General features: G+C 46.3%; 4 protein-coding genes and 1 non-coding gene across 24 annotated transcripts in view; 4 read left to right on the top strand and 1 right to left on the bottom strand.

Moving 5' to 3' along the window:
* The first annotated feature begins 1,062 nt into the window (after positions 1–1,062).
* On the top strand, positions 1,063–9,629 carry LOC125771266 (uncharacterized PE-PGRS family protein PE_PGRS54). 5 transcript variants are annotated; one of them, XM_049441694.1, is made up of 10 exons: positions 1,063–2,191; positions 3,095–3,180; positions 3,263–3,363; positions 3,433–3,531; positions 3,595–4,641; positions 4,678–5,628; positions 5,697–7,785; positions 7,845–7,967; positions 8,179–8,246; positions 8,315–9,629. In XM_049441694.1, the coding sequence occupies exons 1-10, from the start codon at positions 2,108–2,110 to the stop codon at positions 9,022–9,024; spliced, it is 5,358 nt and encodes a 1,785-aa protein (XP_049297651.1). In that variant the 5' UTR covers positions 1,063–2,107; the 3' UTR covers positions 9,025–9,629. The 5 variants fall into 5 exon arrangements, with proteins under 5 accessions (XP_049297651.1, XP_049297652.1, XP_049297650.1 ...); XM_049441695.1 differs by having other exon boundaries at positions 3,595–5,628; positions 5,697–5,882; positions 5,931–7,785; XM_049441696.1 differs by having other exon boundaries at positions 1,064–2,191; positions 3,595–5,628; positions 5,697–5,882; positions 6,573–7,785.
* Trnav-aac (transfer RNA valine (anticodon AAC)) lies at positions 2,324–2,396 on the top strand. The gene has a single exon. It is a non-coding gene; the product is annotated as a tRNA-Val (tRNA).
* On the bottom strand, positions 9,398–18,056 carry LOC125771287 (coiled-coil domain-containing protein 102A). Of its 5 annotated transcripts, none has more exons than XM_049441781.1 (6): positions 17,304–18,056; positions 13,745–13,855; positions 12,208–13,221; positions 11,867–12,141; positions 10,486–11,305; positions 9,398–10,207 (listed from the first exon to the last, which is right to left on the bottom strand). In XM_049441781.1, the coding sequence occupies exons 1-6, from the start codon at positions 17,400–17,402 to the stop codon at positions 10,199–10,201; spliced, it is 2,328 nt and encodes a 775-aa protein (XP_049297738.1). In that variant the 5' UTR covers positions 17,403–18,056; the 3' UTR covers positions 9,398–10,198. The 5 variants fall into 5 exon arrangements, with proteins under 5 accessions (XP_049297738.1, XP_049297739.1, XP_049297737.1 ...); XM_049441782.1 differs by having other exon boundaries at positions 10,504–11,305; XM_049441780.1 differs by having other exon boundaries at positions 9,398–11,305.
* Positions 14,782–15,516, top strand: LOC125771359 (lysozyme c-1-like). The gene is made up of 3 exons (XM_049441902.1): positions 14,782–15,041; positions 15,114–15,266; positions 15,350–15,516. Exons 1-3 carry the CDS (start codon positions 14,909–14,911, stop codon positions 15,484–15,486), a joined length of 423 nt encoding a protein of 140 aa, XP_049297859.1. The 5' UTR covers positions 14,782–14,908; the 3' UTR covers positions 15,487–15,516.
* Positions 18,057–18,279: 223 nt separating the features above from the next.
* LOC125771271 (homeodomain-interacting protein kinase 2) overlaps positions 18,280–22,166 on the top strand; it is a 62,971-nt gene continuing 59,084 nt past the window's right edge. For 2 of the 12 annotated variants that reach the window (XM_049441705.1, XM_049441703.1), the window contains exons 1-2: positions 18,282–18,542; positions 19,653–20,427. The gene's annotated coding sequence lies outside the window, so the exon portion shown is untranslated. The other 10 variants (XM_049441715.1, XM_049441714.1, XM_049441709.1 and 7 more) reach the window with 9 other exon arrangements.

The following is a 22,166-nucleotide window of genomic DNA, read 5'->3' as shown; positions in this document are numbered from 1 at the left end:
GCTGATGCGCTGCTAGCAATCGTACAGGTTCCTCTATGCTTCATCTACAAATGGCGCACAGTTTATCAGCTAAACCGATTCCCGACTCACTGCGCGAATCACCGTCATCGGCCGCAACACCGGACACGGAAGAACAGCAGCTCACAAAATACGTTCTCATTCCCAAAATCTCGCCGGTAAAAGAACAAACAGGGCTGATAGGAACCGTACACGGTCATCACACGATTAAATCGCTTTCGGAACCACACCGGGGTCAATGTCACACTCTGGGGATGGGCGCGCGCGTTTTTTTCGACAATCGACGATTAAAATAGGTCCCAAAACTGTGCGATGAGAGATAGACCTCCACTCCGCAGCATCTGATCCATCATCCTGTCTTGCCGATGGAGGACTAAGCACGAGGTATAAAAGTGTGCGTTACATTATATTTTCGTGGTTGATATTAAATCTGTCTATGATTACATTTTCCATCGAAATATTGTTGTTCTTTATGTCATGTGTCGTGGACATTAGGAGCGTTTCTTCCGTTTCAAAATGCGGAGTCTATTAAACCGATGAGCTAATAATGCGCGCGCAAAATGATAACGCACGCGCGCGTTCGAACCATATATTGGGACGGTATCACTTTGCTCTCGTACGTGTATTTGTTTCCCTGCATGCTGCTTATCACTGACTTTTAGAGTGGACATGGGGCGCGTATTTAGTACACCGGGTTAATGTTAATCATACCGGTGCGCGATCATTCGAGGAAAGGCTTGAGGTGGCTGGCTATTTTGCGTGCGGATTTGCAATCATGTCTAAACTATTTCGTCGAACACTTTCTGTAGCCAAATTAATCGCAGATGTTGCTGTGTATTTTAAAGTAAACTTGCGATTTGTACATGATTTCTATCGTCAGAAGTTTTACGACAACATTGCGATCAACCCTAGCGCGTTATTACAGATGTTGTTCACTCGAAAGCACGATGCAAACTATCTTTGATGTTACATTGCTTTTATAGTATGTTAAAAATAATTCGAAACAACCACATTTTTTGCATTGGATGCATGTCTTAAATCTAATTTCATGTTCGTCTTCTGTCTTGGGATTGATTTTCTTGGTTTGAATTCTAACACGATCAGACCTTTTTCTGTGGTACTGTGCGTTAAGTAACGATCACTTTCGATTTTGATTCTGTCGCGCACACACACACACATTGCTTCCCAGATACCTCCCCTGTTTCTGCTCGTAGAGAGACTCCATTACTCCAGAGAGGAGAAGTTATGTCCAGCAAAAGCAATGAATGTACAAGAGAAGCAATGTACTAACGCAATTAAACAAACGCTTCTTCTGCGGCCAACCGATCAAAGAACAGTTCTGAGCGATGAGAGGGAACGCTGCTGGTTGGCTTCTGGAGTTCTCTGCAGCCTCCAGGTTCGAAATCGTATCCCATGTGCCAATCACTTGCCATTGGACTGTTCACCGGAACGGTCGCATCTTGGGCCTGTCGGAAACTGTTGATGGTTCTACATCCCGCGCTTCCGGTGGCAGATGGAATCAATCAGCCTTTGATCGGTGGTAGCTGTCTTGTGTGAAACTTGGTCCGTTAAACGACGACAGTCAGTAGTGGGAAGTGTAAGAAAGCAGCAGTCAGCAGTGGTGCCGGAGACAGCCAAGTTACCGACCATTCTGTTGGTGATCCCGCTTGGGTTCAAGTTATTCCTTTCGAGAGGGTAATTGAAGTGGCAGAACTTCGCCCGGGGAAGTTTGTGTTTTTGGACATCATCTATCTGCGGTAGTTTTTGATTGAAGTGTACCAAACAACATACATCGTTTTACGTGCTCAAAGTGTTTTCCCCCGTTTCGGGATCGTTCCCATGATTGGGTGTGCAAATTGTGCGATTTCGATTTGTTCTTCTTTCTACGGAGCGGTTCAACTACGCCGTTGTGTTGCGTAACGGGAACAAGTGTTGAAAGCTAGTGCAAAAAGGGTAATGTTACCTAACACCCGTGGCTTTAGTGGAAAACTATAGTGAAAATTATATACCCTACATAACATATCCTGTACGGATATCAAAAAAAAAAATCAGGAAGAAAATATTACACACAAGGAAGAGACACCATCCAATGGAGCGCCCTACGCGCTGGGCGCTAATATTGTTTGCGCTGTGCGCAACAACGGTACAATCGGCTATTTTACAAGCTGTAAGTGTAAGTTATTTTATTAAATTTTAGAGACTATGGATTCTACAACTGTAATAATGAAATCTAGGCTGACGGCAGTGCGTTTAGGATCACGGTAGGAAGTTTATATACGCAGTTAGAGTTGCTCCCTTCGTAGCTGTTTCCGTGGTGTAGTGGTTATCACATCCGCCTAACACGCGGAAGGCCCCCGGTTCGATCCCGGGCGGAAACACGCATAACTTTTTTTACGGTTACGCTGATTGAAGAACGTATCTCATTTGACTTTGCTGTTCTTCTAGTTTTCTGTTTTACTGCTTTTTTGTAACAAAACTGGAACACATAAAAACATGTGTAAAAACAAACATGTTTTTTTTTGAAAATTGAAGCCAATGTTCTGTCCTACTTTTCCTAATTTTATGACTCTATATTTATCTCTGAATTATACGAGCTCGTACATAGTATTATGTACGGTTTCGATGAATTTATGTTAAGCTCGAAAAAAAAACGGTCCGAATTAGACCTACCCCAGACAAGTGTATACGTAGAATAGAACCAGAAAAAATGAGTATTTCAACTGATAACAACAACGCCAGATAGATTGATGCTCTACATTGTGGCTGCTGCGGTGTTGCAGAACAAACACACAAGACATACTCCAGTGGTTCGCATCGAAAGATTGGTTGATTATAATAAAAGGCCAAGACACGAAATTCATTTGGGAAGAAATGTTGTTTTTTCTATTCAGCTTTGAATGTAGTGCGAATTACTTCAGCTGTTGCCTTCAGGGCGGTTTGTATTCGTCCTGTGTTCGATAAAGGATGCTACGTATCCCCACGAACTAAAGATATTCTTTCATACTGAACCAAGTCTACATTCTGGTACTCTTTTTGTATTAAAATTATAATGCTCTTTTCCATTCACATTCTCCAGAAACCTACAGAGGTGATTTCTAACTCGATAGATATAGCCAACAGCCCACTTTCTAGAGTAAAACGAAATGGAAATATACGTGGAAAGTAAGTGAAACAATCGGTTAGGGTTCGTAACATTAGACAGATTGTAAACTAATAGGAAACGACTGTTCACACACACACACAGTTTCAGAGGCCAGACCCAATCGCAGTACCTTCATTTCGGAAACAGTCAAGATGGTAAAGCGGAAGCTGAAGCCACACAGCATAGCTCCAGGGCGGTAGTAGGTAAGACTGATCACAGTTAAACTCTGCAGCGAACGATATGTTAAATGATCATGCTTGTACCCTATACAGTGGGCTCAAACGGTATGGGACAAGCGCAGAGCCAATCGCTTGGCGGAGACTGCAGTACGTGCTACGGATCGGTTGACGGTGGCGGTAGCTACATTTATGGTATGCGTGGCGATATCTTGGAACATCTAATGGAACATGCTAATAATGCTTTACCTCTCTTAGATAGCAGACCCGATCCTCTGAAAGTGCCCGTAGATAAGTTGCGTTTACCGGATGCTTATGATCCGGGTACTAACGGCCATTCGATGAGACCTGGCAGTGGGCTCGATGCGTACGGTAGGCCGGGAACTGGTACCGGTACAGGAGGCTTTGATGCACACGGCAGACCTGCTGGCACTGGGTTAGACGCTTATGGGCGACCTGTGGGTGGCTTTGATTCACATGGAAGGCCTATCGGCGGGGATGGCACGCGTGGAGGAGGTGTTGACAGCCATGGACGTCCTTCACATGGAGGAACTGGATTTGATGTTCACGGCAGGCCAATTGGTGGACCAGGCATGATGGGGGGCGATGCAGGTGGATACGGTAGGCCATCAGGTGGACCAGGATCAGACGGATCGGGTGTGGATGCCCATGGTAGACCTATCGGAGGCCCTGGAACAGGGGTGTCTGGTGTTGATGCACACGGAAGACCAATTGGTGGACCAGGAACAGGAGGAACGGGAGTTGATGTTCATGGGAGACCTGTGGGTGGTCCAGGAACAGGAGGAACGGGAGTTGATGCCCATGGGAGACCTGTTGGCGGTCCTGGAACTGGAGGAATGGGGGTTGATGTTCATGGAAGACCTGTAGGCGGTCCAGGCACTGGAGGAACTGGAGTTGATGCTAATGGAAGACCTGTTGGAGGACCAGGAACTGGCGGACCCGGGGTTGATGGTCATGGAAGACCTGTTGGAGGACCAGGAACTGGCGGACCCGGGGTTGATGGCCATGGAAGACCTGTTGGAGGACCTGGTACTGGTGGACCCGGTGTAGATGCTTACGGCAGACCAGTTGGAGGACCTGGTACTGGAGGATCCGGAGTTGATGCTTATGGTAGACCTGTTGGAGGACCTGGCACTGGCGGACAAGGTCTTGATGCACATGGTAGACCGATCGGTGGCCCCGGTACTGGTGGATCAGGCTTTGATGCACATGGGAGACCTATTGGAGGACCTGGAACTGGTGGATCTGGTGTTGACGCACATGGAAAGCCAATCGGAGGACCAGGTGTTGATGCACATGGAAGGCCAGTAGGAGGACCAGGCGTTGATGCACATGGAAAACCCATCGATGGTTCGGGAACAAATGGCCGTGGTTCTGGAGGACCAGGAACGGGTGGCGCAGGACCAGGAATGGGAGGCGCAGGACCAGATGCCTCAGGAAGACCGGGTGGTCGGGGACCAGGCGTCGATGGTCATGGTAGACCAGTAGGAGGTCCTGGAACAGGAACAAATGGACATGGAAGACCTTCTGGAGGTTACGATACACAGGGCAGACCAGGACCAGGAAGTACAGGCGGAGTTGATGCTTACGGAAGACCTATTGGAAGTCCAGGAACTGATTCGCAAGGAAGGCCAATCGGTGGATTTGATGCACATGGCAGACCTATTGGTTCGGGAGGATCGAGACATGATAGTCAAGGTCGGCCTGTTGGCGGACCTGGCACAGGACATGACGCTGTTGGAAGACCCGTCGATGGTCATGGTCCTCATCCTCATCTAATAGGCCCGCCTATTCCTGGAACTGGTGTCTACCATTCCGCTCCTCATAGTGTCACATTGCCAGGGCAAGATCACACTGTCGTGAATCCTACGGGCGGTTTAACTGTGTTAGTTGGTACAGGGCATTCAAAGCAAACTGTGATTGGTTCTGATAGCAGATTAGATGGGCACGGGCCAGTGAAAATTATCCCCGGCCCTCCAGATGGTCACGGGCCTCCTAAACAAACAGTATACGCCCATCCTGGTGGTGTAACAGTGTTGGTAGGAACTGGTGGTGCGCAACAAACAGTTCATCATCTTCCCGTGCATGGCGGACACCCAGGAGCAGGGCCTCAGCCAGTTATCCATCCAGGGCCTTTAGGTACGAGTGGTTATCCAGGTAGTGGTGCAGGACAAGGTCAGTATCCTGGACAGCACCCAGGGACTACTGGTGGAAGTGCGCAATATCCAACTGGTACCGGTGGAATGGGACCTGGTGCAGGACATCCAGGAGGTAAGTTTTTGAATGTCGGCTCAAGACATTTCTAGGCATATTTGGCTAAACTAATCATTTTTAAATAGGTCCCACCGGAAGTCATCCAGTTGGTGGACCCGGAAGTGGATATTATCCCGGTGCAGGTGTAGGAGCAGGGCAATACCCCTCAGGTGGTAGTGGAGGAACTGGACCTGGATCATCTGGAACAGGGGTAGGAGCAGGACAATATCCAGGAGTTCCAGGTGGTGCTGGGCAACATCCTGGTGGAGCAGGTCAATATCCTGGAGCAACTGATCATTATCCAGGAGGTACTGGATTAGGTCAGTATCCTGGAGGTACTGGGCAGTATCCAGTGGGAGGTGGTACAGGAACTAGCCAATATCCTGGCGGAGCTGGCCAATACCCAAGTGGTACTGGAACTGGTCAACATGTGGGAGGTACAGGAGTTGGCCAATACCCAGGAGGCACTGGAGCTGGAACAGGGATGGGTCAATATCCAACAGGAACGGGTCTTGGAACAGGTCATTATCCCGGAGGACATGGCACGGGAGGAACCGGATCTGGAACTGGTGTAGGCCAATATCCAGGAGGTGATGGAACAGGTGCAGGTCAATACCCAGGAGGCTCTGGAACAGGAACAGGCCAATATCCTACTGGTACAGGGGTAGGAGCAGGTCAGTATCCAGGAGGTGTTGGTGGAAGTTCTGGACAATATCCCAATGGAGTGGGAACAGGGGCAGGTCAATATCCAGGAGGAACTGGTACTGGAACAGGACAATATCCAGGAGGATCTACACAATACCCTGGAGGTGCTGGACAATATCCCTCGGGAGGTTCCGGAGTAGGATCAGGCCAGTATCCAGGAGCTGGTAGTGGCCAATACCCTGGCGGAACTGGATCAGGAACGGGTCAGTATCCTGGTGGTTCTGGTCAATACCCTAGCGGAACTGGATCAGGAACAGGTCAGTATCCTGGTGGTTCTGGACAATATCCTGGCGGAACTGGATCAGGAACAGGTCAGTATCCTGGTGGTTCTGGACAATACCCAGGTGGTACTGGCGTAGGAGCCGGTCAGTATCCTGGTGGATCTGGACAATATCCTGCCGGCGCGGGAGCAGGAACAGGCCAACATACAGGTGGTGTTGACCAATACCCAGGTGGTACTGGTCAATATCCTGGTGGCGTTGGAGTAGGAACAGGACAATACCCCGCCGGTACAGGCACAGGAACAGGTCATTATCCGGGAGGCACGGGAACAGGAACTGGACAATATCCCGGAGGGACTGGTTCCGGCGTAAGTCAGTACCCCGGTGTCAATGGGGCTGGAACAGGTCAATATCCAGGTGGTGCCGGACAATACCCAGGAGGAGTTGGAAGTGGAGGCTATCCGGGCAGTCAATATCCAACAGGTGGTGGTTCCGGACAGTACCCGGGAGGAGTAGGAACAGGTACAGGCACTGGTACTCTTCCTGGCGGTCAGTATCCGGGAGGACAATACCCCACGGATGGAACAGGTGTCGGAGCTGGCACGGGCCAACAGTATCCCACCGGTGGATCTTCTATCGATCAATATCCAACAACCATTCAACAGGGAGGCGACGGTGGCAGTTTGCCCCCGCAGTCCATTCAATTACCTGAAGAGGAAGATGATGCATTTTCGCAAGCAGAATCGTCGGTCAAGAACGGAGAAGTAATTGCTTCCGCGCAAGGTCGCAAGAATGGAGGCACTGCCCAAACGCAGGTGTCCGGTACTTACACGGGTACGGGTTCGTTTAGTGCCAGTGCTCAAACGAGCGACAAGGATCGTGCAGCTCAGGCACAAGTATCGGGCGGAAAGGAAGGAGCCATGAGTTCTGCTCAAGGTACGGGCGGAATTGGTAAATCACAATCACTGGTGCAGGTTGATTCGAAGACGGGTGGCACATCGGCAACGTCCCAGAGTGGAGGCTTGGGACACGAGAGTCAATCGGAGGTGGTGGCCAATGAGAAAGGTGGCTTGGCCGATGCCCAGTCGAGTGGACCTGGACAAACTTCTTCCCAGGCACAGATAGGATTCCGCCCGCAAGGCGAAGGTGCGGTCGAACAACAAAATATCTTCAACGGTGGTGGACAAGCATCTGCTCAGTCGGGTGCTCACTCAGGCCAAAGCCAATCTCAAATTAGTGGCAACTTCAAGTGAGTGTCAAGTGATAGAATGTTAGCGTCAGCATCTAACTGATTTTCCATCTCTGCAGGTTCGGAATTGCATATCACGGGGCAGCACAGGCTGCTTCTGGCACAAAGGAACAGGTCAACAATTATCGAGAGAAAAGCAAACCTTTGTTCCAATCGATTGGGTTGTTCGGAAAATCTATTGGGTATGGATAATGATTCATGGAAGGCATCAACTGTGCCTGTTTGTAATGGCATGTTTCTAACACACGCACTGTAGCTCTGATAGGTATCACGATCGAGATTAACTGCATGAAACAATTGCACAGTCCACAGTCCAGTAAAAATGCATGCAAATGAGTGAGACTGGTCTTTGATTTTATTGACATCAATGTTATGTATCCATACGTCCTTTAGCTCTACGGTCAGAAAGGAATCTGTCGACAGCAACGGCATGAGGACTCGAACATCTGAGCAAAACTTGGGTGAGTGAGAATTTCCTAGTGTCTGGATTGAGTTCAGTGTGTTTTAACCTAATGTTTTTGTTTATCAGTGAACTTCATCAGCACAACACCTCCTCCAGGGGAAGAGGAAGAGTATGAAGATGTGGATGAGGAGGATGAAGAATATGATGATGAGTATGATACTACAACGAAGATTACAAGAAGCGGTGATAAGGTGACAACTGCTCCGAAAGCTTCCGTAAAAACGATTCCTGTAGCTTATGTGGTCACAGAACCGTCCACTGTCACCATGCGCACGAATGGAAATGGCCGTGTTTTCACTCAGGGTGGACCGACCCAGAAGCAAACTGCGTTCGTACCGCACGGTGATAACTTCCGTTTGGTGCAGACACAAAACGGCCGTTCAACCGTACACGCTGTGACGACTGAGCGAACGCAGCAAACGGTAGTGAACGCCGTTACCACCACTCCGAAGTACACTACGCGCTACCTATCGACCAAGAAGGACACCCCAACGACGACCACGGCCGGAGATGTTGTCGAAGAAGCAGGACCCGAACCGGAAACACCAACACAAAAGACCGGCCATCCAGATAGTTACATCTCCGTAACGAAACAGGTCACGGGCATTGACGAGAAGAGCAAAGTACCGGCCATCCCGGGAAAGAACTACGAATCGACGTACTACACGAAATCGTCCACTTGTGGTTACTTCACCTTCTCCTGCAATATTGTGTACGGAGAGAACGGGCGAAGTAAAATCTGTCGACCGAAACCACCGGCTAATGGCAAATGTTGAGGGATAATGGATAGTACGCACTACGCGGTGCTAATATAACACACAGGTTTGCATAAGAGCGGATGAAGATGGATGCGATGTTTTAATATGACACTGCCAGTAGGTCCCCTAGTAACCGGCCAGGGCGGGGAGATGTTTTATAGAAGGCACAAACACACAATAAAAAGACTAGTGGAATGCTTTCGAGCTAGAATTACTCACAACACAAAAATCAGTACCAATCGGAGGCAATACAATACGTTTGCACTACTAAGTTTTAGATGTTTTAAGTGACACTTTCATTAAAGAAGACAATAAATAGGATTGTTCAACACAAACCCCCACTTTAAGTGCCTTTCGTTCGGATATAGTAACCGTACTTTTCTCATACTGATTATGAGGTACATATATTAGGAATCTATATTTATAAGAATATGATAAACTATAATTCTAACACGTCAAATCTGTCACTCTTCTACAGCAAATCGGTTTGTCAACCGATTTTATACCAATACACGAGATATGCTATATTTGTAATAATCTCTCTTCACTTATATCGTACTTCACAGTAGAATTGTAACAAACCCCACTACACTAAAAGAGAATGAATTTTGATTGTTTTTTTTGGTACCGAAAGAATTAAAAACTTACAGTTTGTTAAGTGAACGCTTTATGCTCTAATGAATGCCTGCAATACTTATCCGTTTCTGGAGACCGGTTCTTAGCTTGTGGTTGTACTATATTCTGGAGGGGTTTAATATATCTTCGTCATAAGATAGAAAAAGAAAAACAACAAAGAACTGATGAGGAATAATCGTTTGTATGGATAATACTTTTACGTTACTCTACGTAAGTACTGAATCTATTATCTGAGTATTATGAGTTACATCGAACCTGTTGGTTTCGGATACGACTAATGGAGTGTTTGCGTCTTTACCAACAATCTGTACCGTTCAGAGAGCAATTGAGATACCAATGATAGGGTTGTCACACACCTAAAGAGCTACTTCCCACCGGTTGAGTACTATGGCCCCCAAAAACACTGGAGGGACGTTTTATATCCTGTACCATGTTACGCATGCCTGAGAAAATGTATATCGTTGTGTCCACGCGGCGATTGCGAGTTCTTTTCGCCAATCATTCATTATCGCTATTATCTTCGTTGGCCGAAAGAAGGCTGGTGGATCCATGTGAGCTACGGAGTCTGCAGGGAAGTTGAGATAAGGAAGATGGTATCTCATTAGTAAGCGAAAACAAAAAATCACACACCATGGAACAAGGAAAGTATTCAGTACGAAAGAAAACCGAAAAACTACCATGCACTATCGAAAACATAGACCAAACTATATCTACCGAAACACGCACACTCGAATCATCTACAAAAAGGGCAGCTTCACAATCGCAAACCACACATCCAACGGTTCCGTCGCAAGCCGGTACATCAGCGGTACCAAGCTAACGGACGGGTGGATTGCTACTCACTTCATCATCCTCCGATACCTTTAACCCATCCAGATTGACATCGTTCATTTTGCCAATGTTTATTGGTTTGAGCGGTTGCCCGACACCTCTCGGCGGGCCCGTATTTGCACCCGGCGATTGATCGTACGCTCCCGGGCTGACATCGAACAGCTGTATGGTTTCGTTGATGTGACTCTGATTCTTGGTCGGGGGCATATCATCGCAACCGGCTGCATGCTGTGCACCACGACCGTTCCGTACCTCTCCGGCACCTCCATTACCGGGGAATACGTTCGGTTCGTAGTACGAAGAACCCGTTGCACCAGCGGAAGAACCACCTGCGTTTCGCTTTGGTATAGCCGAACTACCGCCAGAGTTGTGTTGCTTCGATGCTGCACCATTACCACCACCGGAACTGCGTGATTTGTGTCCACCGGCACTGCTAGCGGCCGCTGCAGCACGCGTTATGTTGTCGAACTTCTGCTTGGCACGTTCGAATTCGTACTTGTTGTTGTTGAGCGATGGTGGTGACGGCGCATCGTGATCGATGTAGCTCGGTTTGGCATCGTAATAGGAACCGGACGATAGCGGTATGTATGACGGCGGTTGCGGATTAATGCTGGACGTCAGTGAAGCTGGCTGTTCACGCACTGGTAGGCCGGACATTTTGGATGGTCCACCACGATCGCCACGGTCGGCAAATGGGCGCGAAGCAGAATTATCAAACAGTTGCTTGAGATCGTTGATGTTTGGCTTGTAGCTCACGTTGGCAGTATAGTTCGATCGGTTCGTGGCTTTATAGTTGCCCACGTCATGATGTTGCTGCTGCTTGGGACTACCACTGGTAGTAGATGTTGCGTTTCGTTTCGTTTCGGTTTGCGATGCAGTAGAGTTAGTAGCGCACATGAGCAGGGTTAGTAAGGAACGGCGTGATCGTTCGTACGAAAAAGCGACACGCGTGAGTAGGTTAGTGATGGATGGTGTGATTCGGAAACCAGCACCAGCGAGGCAGATGTTGAGCAGTACCAGCAGAATGGATGGCATAGGATTTTTAGTTTTCAGTACACCAGCACCATGACCAATGTATAAGAGAACAGAAGGGAAAAGAAAAAAACAAACAAGTGTACAGAAAATAGGTGGAATGAAACGAAATTTCATAATATTATTCGTAGGAAACGATTGGGAATATAAGGTTATAGCAAAATGTTAGTATCGCGTTAAGGCCAAACTAGGATTTGAAACATAAACCCAGGTACAAACCAATCTGCCACAGTGGGTTAACGGGTGTGTTTGTCTAAGTGTCTAAGCGTTGTGCCAGTTCACTAATGCAGTGCAGAAAAGGATTCGAAAACGTTACGGGCCACTCTTCAGCAATCCTTGCGTGCAGTTGGCTGTGTCTTACCTTGTTTGTAGATGCTGTATCTGCACCTGTAAACCTTCAGTCTGGCCGCTCAGCTCTTCGTTAGTGCGCTGCAACCGGCGCACATGATTGCAGGCCGCATCAAGCTCATCCTCGGCGGACGCTAGCTCATGCTTTAGCTCTTCCACACGTGAACGCAATCGTTTCACTTCCGTTTCGTACTGTTCCGCCCGTCGGACGGCGTGCCCAAGTTCGGTGTTTGCCTCGGAAAGCATCTTTTTCATCTTGCTGTGCGAATGGCGAATGTCACTAAGCTCCTGCGAAGGGTAAACAGAGAATTAGCTTCAATACAAACACACGTCGGCTACGGCGCCACCCGTTACCTTATTCTTATCGAGCAGCTCTTGCTGCAGCGAGCGAAGCTCCACGTCACTGTTAACGAGCGGGCGGCCCTTGCGTTCGAGCCGTTCCTGCAAATCTTGACATTCGGCACGCAGCTTTTTGGTTTCCCGCTCCATGTTGAGCTTTTCCGTCTCGAGCCGTTCCCGCTTGCCCCATTCGGCCGCATTCTCGGCCTGCAGTCGTTCCAACTCCGTGCGCAGCTCGCACAACCGTCGCTCGAGCGTTTCCCGGGCAGCTATCTCTTCCTGCAGCGAATTGTGCGTGATGCGCATCTCCACCCGGTGCTGCTCCTGCAGCGTCAGCAGCTCGCGCACTGCATCCTGTTTGGCCGCGCGCAATTCCTCACACTTGTCGCGCAGTTCCTGCATGTCCTGCCGGGCCTTCTCCAGACTGCGGTGAACGACATTTTTCTCCTCGCGCTCAATCTGGATCGTTTTCTGTGCATCGTCCAGACGGAGCTGCAGCATGGTAATCTTCTGCAACAGATAGTCCTCGTCGTAATCGTCCTTGGAGAGCTGCTGTATAAGGCGACGCTCTTCGGCCATCTGTTCGCTCTTGTCCTTAAACTCTACGGAATGTTTCGGCATGGCGCCACCCTGCAGGATGTACTCTTCGATATCGAGATCGGCATTCGCATTGGTTGCCAGCAGCCCGGCCCCGGATCCATCGTCCGGTAGGTTTGGTAGCTTCGTCACCAAACCATCCTCACTGTTGACATTTTTCAACCCATCGGAAGATATGTCCGGTGAGCAGTTGTTGTCACCTCGCCCATCCCGATCTGGTTCGTCCGCTGCGTCCAGGGATGCTTTGTTGAAACGGCCCGCATGCTTCATCATGAGCGTATGCACCTTTTCCATCTCTTTCTTCAGCTGCGTAATTTGCATTTCCAGTTCGCATTTTTCACGCTTGTACGAGTTTGATTCTTTGATGGCAGCCTCAAGATTGCTGCGCAGCTGTTTCGCCTCATCACGGGCTTTGTTACGTTCGGTTCGCACCTGAAAGTGTACGGGAGAGGAGAATGTTAATGGTGTGCCCTGAAATCCACCTATTTAAATCTTTCTTTTGTACCACCACGAGAGACAAAACACGTGACGTATCTTTGTCAAGCTCTTCGAGCATTTCCGCAAAACATGAGTGCATTTTGTCTGCTGTAGGAAAGCTTAAATTGACACCAAATATTACAGCAATTCGTCTTCACTACAACGAACTATTATTTGCGTAGACTGTTTTTGCAGACAGCTACTTCAAATAGCAATCACTTTTGCACTAACATTCCCTTGTTTTCACTTCCGCGATTCTACATTCCGATAGCAATAGCTTCGTACGCAAATACGCGTGGCAGAGAGCAGTATGGCACGAGGTATAGTATAAGTATAGCATGGAAAAGTCGCGGAATTCTAAGGGAAGAATATTGATTTAATATTTTCCCATCCTTCCTGGCTGGTGAAGCGACGACACACCCGCAAGGTAAAACGTCGTAGCTGAACTTGCTGCTCGGTGAACGTCAACAGGACCTACCTTACTCCATTTTTCGCGCCAATTTGCCGTACAGTCGGACCACCATTTCATCGTCTTTTCCATCTGCGCAGCCCTTGCGCGAGCCTCTTCCAGTTCGCGCTGTCGTTGGGACTGGAAGTAGAAGAAAACATGTATCACAAGGAGTTTTTGTTCATATTTGTATAGATAGATAATTCATAACAAAGGAATGTATTGCCATCAATCCATCAAGAAGTGAGACTGATTAATATTTTCGAACTAGTACATGTAATTGATATTTTTGTTACGAAAATTCCTATAATAATTATGCAATTAGATACGGAATATCTGGCAGCGTGAGGAAAAAGGAAACTAAAAAAACCCTAACCCAATTTCTGTGCGGAAGACATGTCAAAACCGAAATGAGACGATCCACACGTATTGAAAAATCCCCTCGACGAAATCGTCAAGAAAATCCCCGAGCTCGGCCGTGAGATAGGCGTTCGGCGTCGGGTTCTTGCACTGTGTATCCATCGTTCATCTCTGCTTCCAGGAGCTGGGTTTTCTTGTGTGTACACAGTGGGAACATTGCTCAACAAAACTTTTATCGTACAAACTTTGTATGTACGAAGAAATGGGATGAATAATAATTCTCTAGTGTTGTTCTACATGACAGGGCCGGATATGAAATACCATCCGGTAGCAAGGATTGACTATCCGGCTACGTGGTAAAAATGATTCTAGTAAGACAGTAATGTCCGCCATGACTTGAGAGGTCGTTAAGCCAAATAGGGAGATTGTGTGTTGTAAAAGTGATGACAGAAATAATTAATATTTAAGCAAATGACTCTGAATGCAAGTGAGCAAAGCTAGAGGAAAATTGCATAATTTTAAAGCGCATTTTATTTGGAATGTATTAGTTTTCTTTTGTTTTGCACGCTGTGCTACATTGTGTCTGGTACATATGTACAACATATTGAGATAAGACAACTGACTTCGCACATTCGTTATCAATGGAAATAAAGTGAAAGAAGATGGTGGCATGTGGTTCAGTACAAAAAAAAATGTAAAGGAATTATGTCCAGAGCCGTAGCTCATAGTGGCGGATATTTGCTATATAAAGCTCCGGGAACCTTAAACGGGAACCATTCGCAGTTCAAGTTTCACTGTTGCGTAGACAAACATACATCGATAACAAGTTCCAGGATGAAAGTGTGCTGTACTGTTTTACTCGCCCTCGCTGTGAGTTGTGCCTTGATCGAGGCTAAAACGTTTTCCAAATGCGAGCTAGCCAAAACGTTGGCAAATAATGGCATCCCGAAGGCATCATTACCGGATTGTAAGTGAACAACAACTCTTGATCTGGGGAAAGTTTGGAGATTTAACTACTCTTGGATTTATATTTTTACAGGGATCTGTCTCGTGCAGCATGAAAGTGCATTCAGTACATCGGCGACGAATAATAACAACAATGGATCCAAAGACTACGGAATATTCCAGATAAACAATAAATTCTGGTGCGATTCGAGCTATGGAGCGAACGACTGCAAGATAGCGTGCAACAGTAAGTTCTTGTGGCGGTACTTCCATGTACACGGTCGCTTCATTTTAGGGACTATTTTTTGATATATTTTTACTTCTCCGTAGGTCTGCTCAATGATGATATTACGGACGACATCAACTGCGCCAAATTGATTTTCAAGCGTCATGGATTTACCGCTTGGTACGGATGGAAGAACCATTGCAGTGGAAAAACGCTTCCTAGTGTTGCTTCATGCTTCTAACAGATTAGTATTTGCACGACATGTTGTAGTGAAAATATCAGCACGTAGATACAATAAAAAACAAATGAACGTATATAATTTGGTTGATCTTTTAAACAAATTTCCCGTTCCATATCAATATCACCATTTAGGGACGCACATTATTTGCCCATTATTCAATAGGTAATTGGTTCTAATTAAGAAGTATGGGAAACTGGGGAAAACTAACCATAATCACCACACACCGGACGGACAGAAATAGACATTTTCTTGGAATTCAGCTCCGTGTTTTTCGTCTGGGATTGGTATTAGCACAGCTTTTAGACACGTATACGAGTTGATCTTGTTGATCTTATTCGACAAAAAAAAAACGCAAACAACACACGGAAGATAAATATTGCGGCTTTTTAGGAATTTGCAAAACATTACGGAAAAACTGGAACACAGATTGTGGGCTGTTATCGAGGCTGTGAAATGTTTACTTAACTGCAAAGAAGCTCCACGTATTCTCCACCAGTATACAAACAAGCGCAACAAGGAAGCGAAACAGAAGCTTTTCAGGAAGTTTGTTGATACAATTTTGGGGAATAGAACGAGACACAGTTGGGATTGGTTTAGGTATTCAACCAATTTCAACATAATTAACCAAAATAGCAAAAAAATATGAATCATATTTTTATTTCGTTCTTTATTTCGTTAATGCTGTTCGATAATCGAAGATTCTTATATCCTGTTTATGCTATTGCGATACGGTCTTTTCTGACGGAGTATTAATATAAGTTATATCTATCTGAATACTCTTTATCGCTCTCAGAGCAATGAAACTAGTCTCATAAGCTTACCAGAGGAACATAACTAATCGAAATCAACGAACTTATGACAGGTTCAACAGGTTTAAAATCTAGCGAGACGATGGAAAGTGGATGAGTTTCTTATTTCAACAGGATTTTAAAGATGAAATAAGTATTTTCAGCTGTGCTCGTCTTCGTGGACGAGTGACACAGTCGTCGAGACAAAAACGCCCAAAGGATTATTACTACATTGTAAGTGAATAGTTAGCGAAGAGGATTCAAACGAATAAGATTTTCAATAAGAGTGCTTTCCATACAAGGGCTTTGTCTTGTGAAGTGCGAAAGGAGCTTCCTTACCAAAGTGACGCACAACAACGAGGACAATTCCACCAGCTTTGGAATATTTCAGATCAATAACAGATACTGATGTGATTCAAGCGATGGAGCGCAATATACCGCATTATCGGGATGCAGTTATAATGATTTTGCTTTACATCTTTGAAGGTCTTCTGAATGATGATATTACGAATGACATTAAGTGCGCCAGTTGATTTATTGCCTTTATGGATACAACGCTTGGTACGGGCCCGATGTCAGTTCATGTTTCTAGCTTTTCTGCAGCGTGTCTTGGTCGACAGTGTAAAAACATGTGGTACCATGACCGTCCGTCACATTGTGCTGTTTTCATAACGATACCCCACGCAAACAATAACATTTTGTACGATTGACAAGATTCGCCTCCGTGTGTATAATTTTGTTGCCACAAAGGAAATGCTACTGTAACCATCGTTCTGTAGCTCTGAGAGAGGCGGTTTAGTTGAATCCCGCCTTTACACACGTTGTATCCCGTGTCGATTTTTTTTGTTACAAGCAACTAATGTTGAACTGGTTGGTGCAAATTCTGCAGCTGCACTGTGTAACGGATATAGGCAATTCCCCTTCCGAATCATTAGCCGTGATTGATCAACGTTACAGCTTGAAGTTTTCGGTGCAAAAACGATCGGAAGAAAAAGGTAAGTTTAAGGGACAACGGATGCGTTCACTTACCTCCCGTGCCTCCCATTCGGTGTCAACAAACTTTGCCGCCATGCTGCTAACCTCGACATTTCCACTGGGAGGATGCCGTCTCGGTGCACTCTGCGACATTGGCACGTTCGTTCGAGAATGTGTGTTGCAGTGAAATTGCCGTATCTGGGGTGCTGCTCTAGTTTTCCAGCCAACTGATGTACCAAGTGTACCGTTCAGTGTTGCGGTGTTTTGGACAATTAACACAAACACTTCCTATGCTGTTAGTCACTGTGCAAGAGTTTCCCCAGTTTTTACACCGATAACACGAGTTTAACACTTACTTTTAACACAACATTGTGCCGTTTACTCTTGCGCAAGTTTCGACTAGGCATTTATGTATTTTTAGTTGAATTATGCACGATTTTATTTCGGAAAATAGCACAATCGATACGAGCGATCTGCCATTTTTGTCTGGAAAAAAATACACGAAAGATGTCTGCAGGCAATGAAAACAAAAAATGTGTGCAGGTTTGTAAGGCATGGTTCAGTTCTGTACATATTGAACGGTTGTGGTAAACAAAAGGAGATGTATCTGTTCGTAGTGCGAGCATACAGATTTTTACATTCGTTTTTGGAGTAAAATGTATGCGTTTGCTAATGTTTTTGGTAATTTTAAACTGTTACTGCAAGAAATTTATAGTTTCTCTTTTGTTTAAGCCTGTTCAACAAATTGTTGGGCAACAATTCTTGATAAAATGAGACAGCTGTGGTGAATAATGGCTAGTTTAATGGTTAGGTGATTTTGGGTGAAAAAAAAATGATTATATTCGATCAAAAAATATTGATGGGATTGCTTTCTGTCGGTGCAAAATTTATTCGCTTTCTTTAAAAAATGAAAGCGAAACAAAAGTTTATATTTTTCTTCCGTGGTGAATATAGATCCATTGTCAACCATTTTACAAGATGGTGTCCACTGAAATGCTATGAGCGAACCTCGCCCGAAAGCAAGCAGACAAAGCAGACCAAAAAGCGAAACTTCACACTCTGTCAAACGTCAGACCGATTTCAAAGAGAAAGGACGTACAGAGAAATACTGCGTTCGTGCGTAGCAGTATGATGTAAGCAAACGTGGAATTTAGTGGAGAAAACTCGCCTCACCCGCTAGAAAAGAAAGGACGCACACCAACTGCATGTGAAGTGGAAAATCGGGAAAACGTCATCATCGCTCTTGTGAAACGTGCTGAAAATGGTGCCCATTGGGACAGAAGAATCGCAAAGGTGAACGAGCGCTCGCTTGTGTGTGTGTGTGTGTGTGAGTACGAGAGTGTAGTGGTGGTGTGTGTTGGTGAGGTGGCGCCCGCAAGCGTGGCTGTGTGTGTGCGCTCGACAGTTAGCACGGTGTGTGCTTGACAGCGTATGTTTTCGTTTTGGTTGGTCTGCAGGTCGCGGAAATCGTGATCTCTCTCCATCGTAACTCTAGTGCCAGCCTGCATCGCAACAACGGTGGAACGGTGGCAAAGAGCAACGGAAAACCAGGAACACATCGTCATCTTTGCACACGCAGCCAGGAAGAAGAAGCAGCCTGCAGTTGGAACAGAACGTAAGCCTTCCATTTTCCGTTGTTACTGCGGAAGCGATTGCAGATAGAACACAAGCGGGCAACATTGGTGTATCCGTTGCCCAGCAACACGCCCCCCCCGGCCGGGAGGGTGAACCGACCGCTCCTGGTGAAGCTCTTCCAAAGGGTTTGGATTCCGGCGTACGAAACGACATCGACCAACACAGCGATTCCTGCGGGAAAGGCCGTCATTTTCCTTCCAGCATTTCGCCTCGCTAGCTGAAGTGTTTCTTCGAAGGCGTAGTTAGGACGGCATCTGTGTGTGTGCGTGCGTGAACAACTCCCGGCACAAAGTTCTGGTGGCGGGTGAAAACAGTATGGCAAGCAGCATTGCCGCCGGTGGTCCGATCGGTGGAAAAGCGCTGACAGAAGAAACGTCCAGCAACGTTGCGGAAGAGGCAGTAGCAGCAGACGATGAACGGCGGCAAGTCCAATAGATGCACATCCAAGAAATTGCGTTTTCCGTTGTTCTTTTCTTAATTTCCGTATCACCTTCGTTCTACTCCCCCGTTCGTCAACGATCCAGTTCATACACGCACCCAGCAGCACACAGCAGCTGCTGAACTGTATGCAATTTTTCCACCGGCTTTTCCGCACCCAGTACGCAATTTGTAGTGCGAGTGTGTAATGTCGAACGGGAAATTTCCGTCTAATTTCCCGATCGTTTTCTGATTTAACGTATCTAATCGCGCCCGTGTTAGAAGGACCTACTGCTCCTGCTATACGCTCTTGAGGTCCGGTGTAATAATTTTAATTTTATTCACAAGTAGTGCCGCAACGCGCTTTTCACCGAAAGTGTCGCTCTCCTTTCCCCGCAAAGAAGCAAAGCGCAGCAAGAAATCATCGCATCCTCTGTGTTTGTGAGTGTGTATGTGTGTGTAAGTGTTTGGTGTGCTATGTGTCTTCGCGTTATTGTGCGTGCCCCGCGGTCAACAGCTTTCTCTCGACGGTCTGTTTGCTAAAGAGGAGGGAAAGAAAAGAAGCGAAAGCGCGAATAGCGAAATTATTCATGTTTCGCCCGTGTGCATGTTGTTTGGGTCTGTGTGTTTTTTAGTATAAAGTGTTTGTGTGCGCTACTGTGTATGTGTGAGTGTTTTACGCGCGCGTGTGTAATTTGTACGTGTGCTTTATAGCACCTTCCTCACCCCTAGAGCCCACCCCCCGAGAAAGCCAACCACCTTCCATAAGGTGTGTTTCGCCAGAGTGCAAAAGATTTGTCTCTTTATGAGTCACCGTTTGTCAAAATCCATTCAAACAAAACGATCAGCGGGAAAATCCTTCTTGTTGGGGGTGATCCTTTCTGCATCGGCCGTTGGCGGCATTCTAAGGCGCAATTCGTCGTTTGCAAGTACACCAACATTTTTCTGCTTCAGCAACGGTGGCAGCGAATTGTTGTATACTGAGAGACGAAGTAGAGGAGGCAGCACCGGAAGGCTACGCACGAAACAGTGAAAAGGCTACGAAAAATCAAAATTCATTCTAAAGCCGTATCGTATCGTTCGTTTGCAACGCTAGCAAAGGAGGCGACGACGTATTAACGAGCGAGTAAGTTGTAAAAATAAAATTTCTTCGCAAAAATTATTATTCAACGTTTATTCAACCCTAACTGAAAAGGTTCCAAGCTAAATGTTAATTAAGTTTATTGTTTGAAAAATTGTTTAAAAATATCAAAGGAAATCTGTTTGATGATGTTGGGAGAGTACCGATTAATGCGTAAAAAAACCCTACAAACAGAAATATTCTATGGTGGGATCATATTGACGTCGTATACTACGAGTTGGGGACAGTGTTACTCAAGTGTTTTTGATTCAAAAACATTTTTTTTATTGCAAAAAGTTAAAAATATTGAATTAAATCTGCCTTGGTGAAATATACGACTCGCTTTGTAAATTAATTGTATTTTCCTTTCTTTTTTCCTACGCACAAATTTGATCCATTTTCTTGAAAGTTTCTCAATTACATCCAGTGCCCATTCAGTGTGTTTTTCTTTTCTAATAAAACCCAAACATCACACTCTTCGGTCAAACCAACGGAGAGTACACTTTCTTTGTGTGTGCGTTCGTGCGTTTGTGCCCTCTATTTTTCATTGGGAATCGTTGTTGCTGCTGCTGTTGGTGTGTGAGCAGCGTGAGCGATGAGAAATAATATTACGCACGTAGGCCGCTTTTGCCTTCATCGTCATCATCATCATCGCCATCATCATCGTGGCTCTCGCTCTCTCTCTCGTTCGTGTTGTTTTTTTTCCCAAGCAACACTTGCAGCCAGACTGAAACACAACCCAAAATGGTGGCAGCAGCAGCAACAGCAAACAACACACGCATATAACGCAGCCGATTGCGAGTGTGTGTGCTGGTGTGCGTAGCTGGCAAATGGATGCGATGCTAGGAGGGGGTTGCGCTACGCAAACGTGGAAAGGGTGTGTACGATTGCCTGTGTGTGCGAGCGGTACATTTACACACGCACCGTACCACCCTCTACGTGCACAAGCGGGGTGCTGAGGGGGTGGTTGGAGGGTTGAAGTTGGTAGCCGCAACAGCAGCAGCGCAAAGTCGCGAATGATCAAGCGGATGGCGATGGATAGTTTCATTATCTACCTCCCCCCTCCCTCACCTCCCCCACCCCCCCCCCCACCTCCCATATTCCACCCCATTCACCCGAGGTTGGTTTTGCCAAAAGTAGCGAAAACAACTCGCCGCCAGGTAGTGTGATGGCCCTCGACGATGACTACGTTAAACATACCGATCAAAAGACCGGCGTAGCGGCCGTACTAAATCATTGTTTTTTTTTCTCTATCTGTTTGAGAGGCCAAACAGCTCCAACTCTTCCAGCTGTAGCTGATGTGCGGTATTGTTTTGTTGCCTTGGGCTTGAATAGAATAATAGATATTGGTTGTTGTGCGTCATCAAACGGGCAGGTGAAACATAGAATCTGTCTGTGCATACCCCGATCATCATCATCATTATCATCATCGATTGATCTTCGAGAGACGCACGCAGCTTACGTTCGTGCTGAATAGAACAAACTATCACTGTATGGGTATTATTGAGTAGAAATACAAACACAAACTCTCGCCCGTTGCTTCAGAGGGCTTTTCTCAGTCAGTGATGATGATGATGATGGGAAATTTTCGATCAGTGTGTGATTTTGGGGGATGTTTTTTTTTCTTCAACATTCCGTGATTTTCTTGCCCGCTACGGAACCCGTTTGTGCCTGGTTGGTCTTATTTTATTCGCAGTCTACTGAAACTGTGGGTGGTTTATTTTTGTAATTGAAGGGTGTAGAGT

This window comes from Anopheles funestus, chromosome 3RL, assembly GCF_943734845.2.
Source record: "Anopheles funestus chromosome 3RL, idAnoFuneDA-416_04, whole genome shotgun sequence".
Taxonomy (NCBI): Eukaryota; Metazoa; Arthropoda; class Insecta; order Diptera; family Culicidae; genus Anopheles; species Anopheles funestus.
The sequence above is the reverse complement of the archived record's forward strand: the minus strand, read 5'-3'. Positions and strand labels throughout refer to the sequence as shown.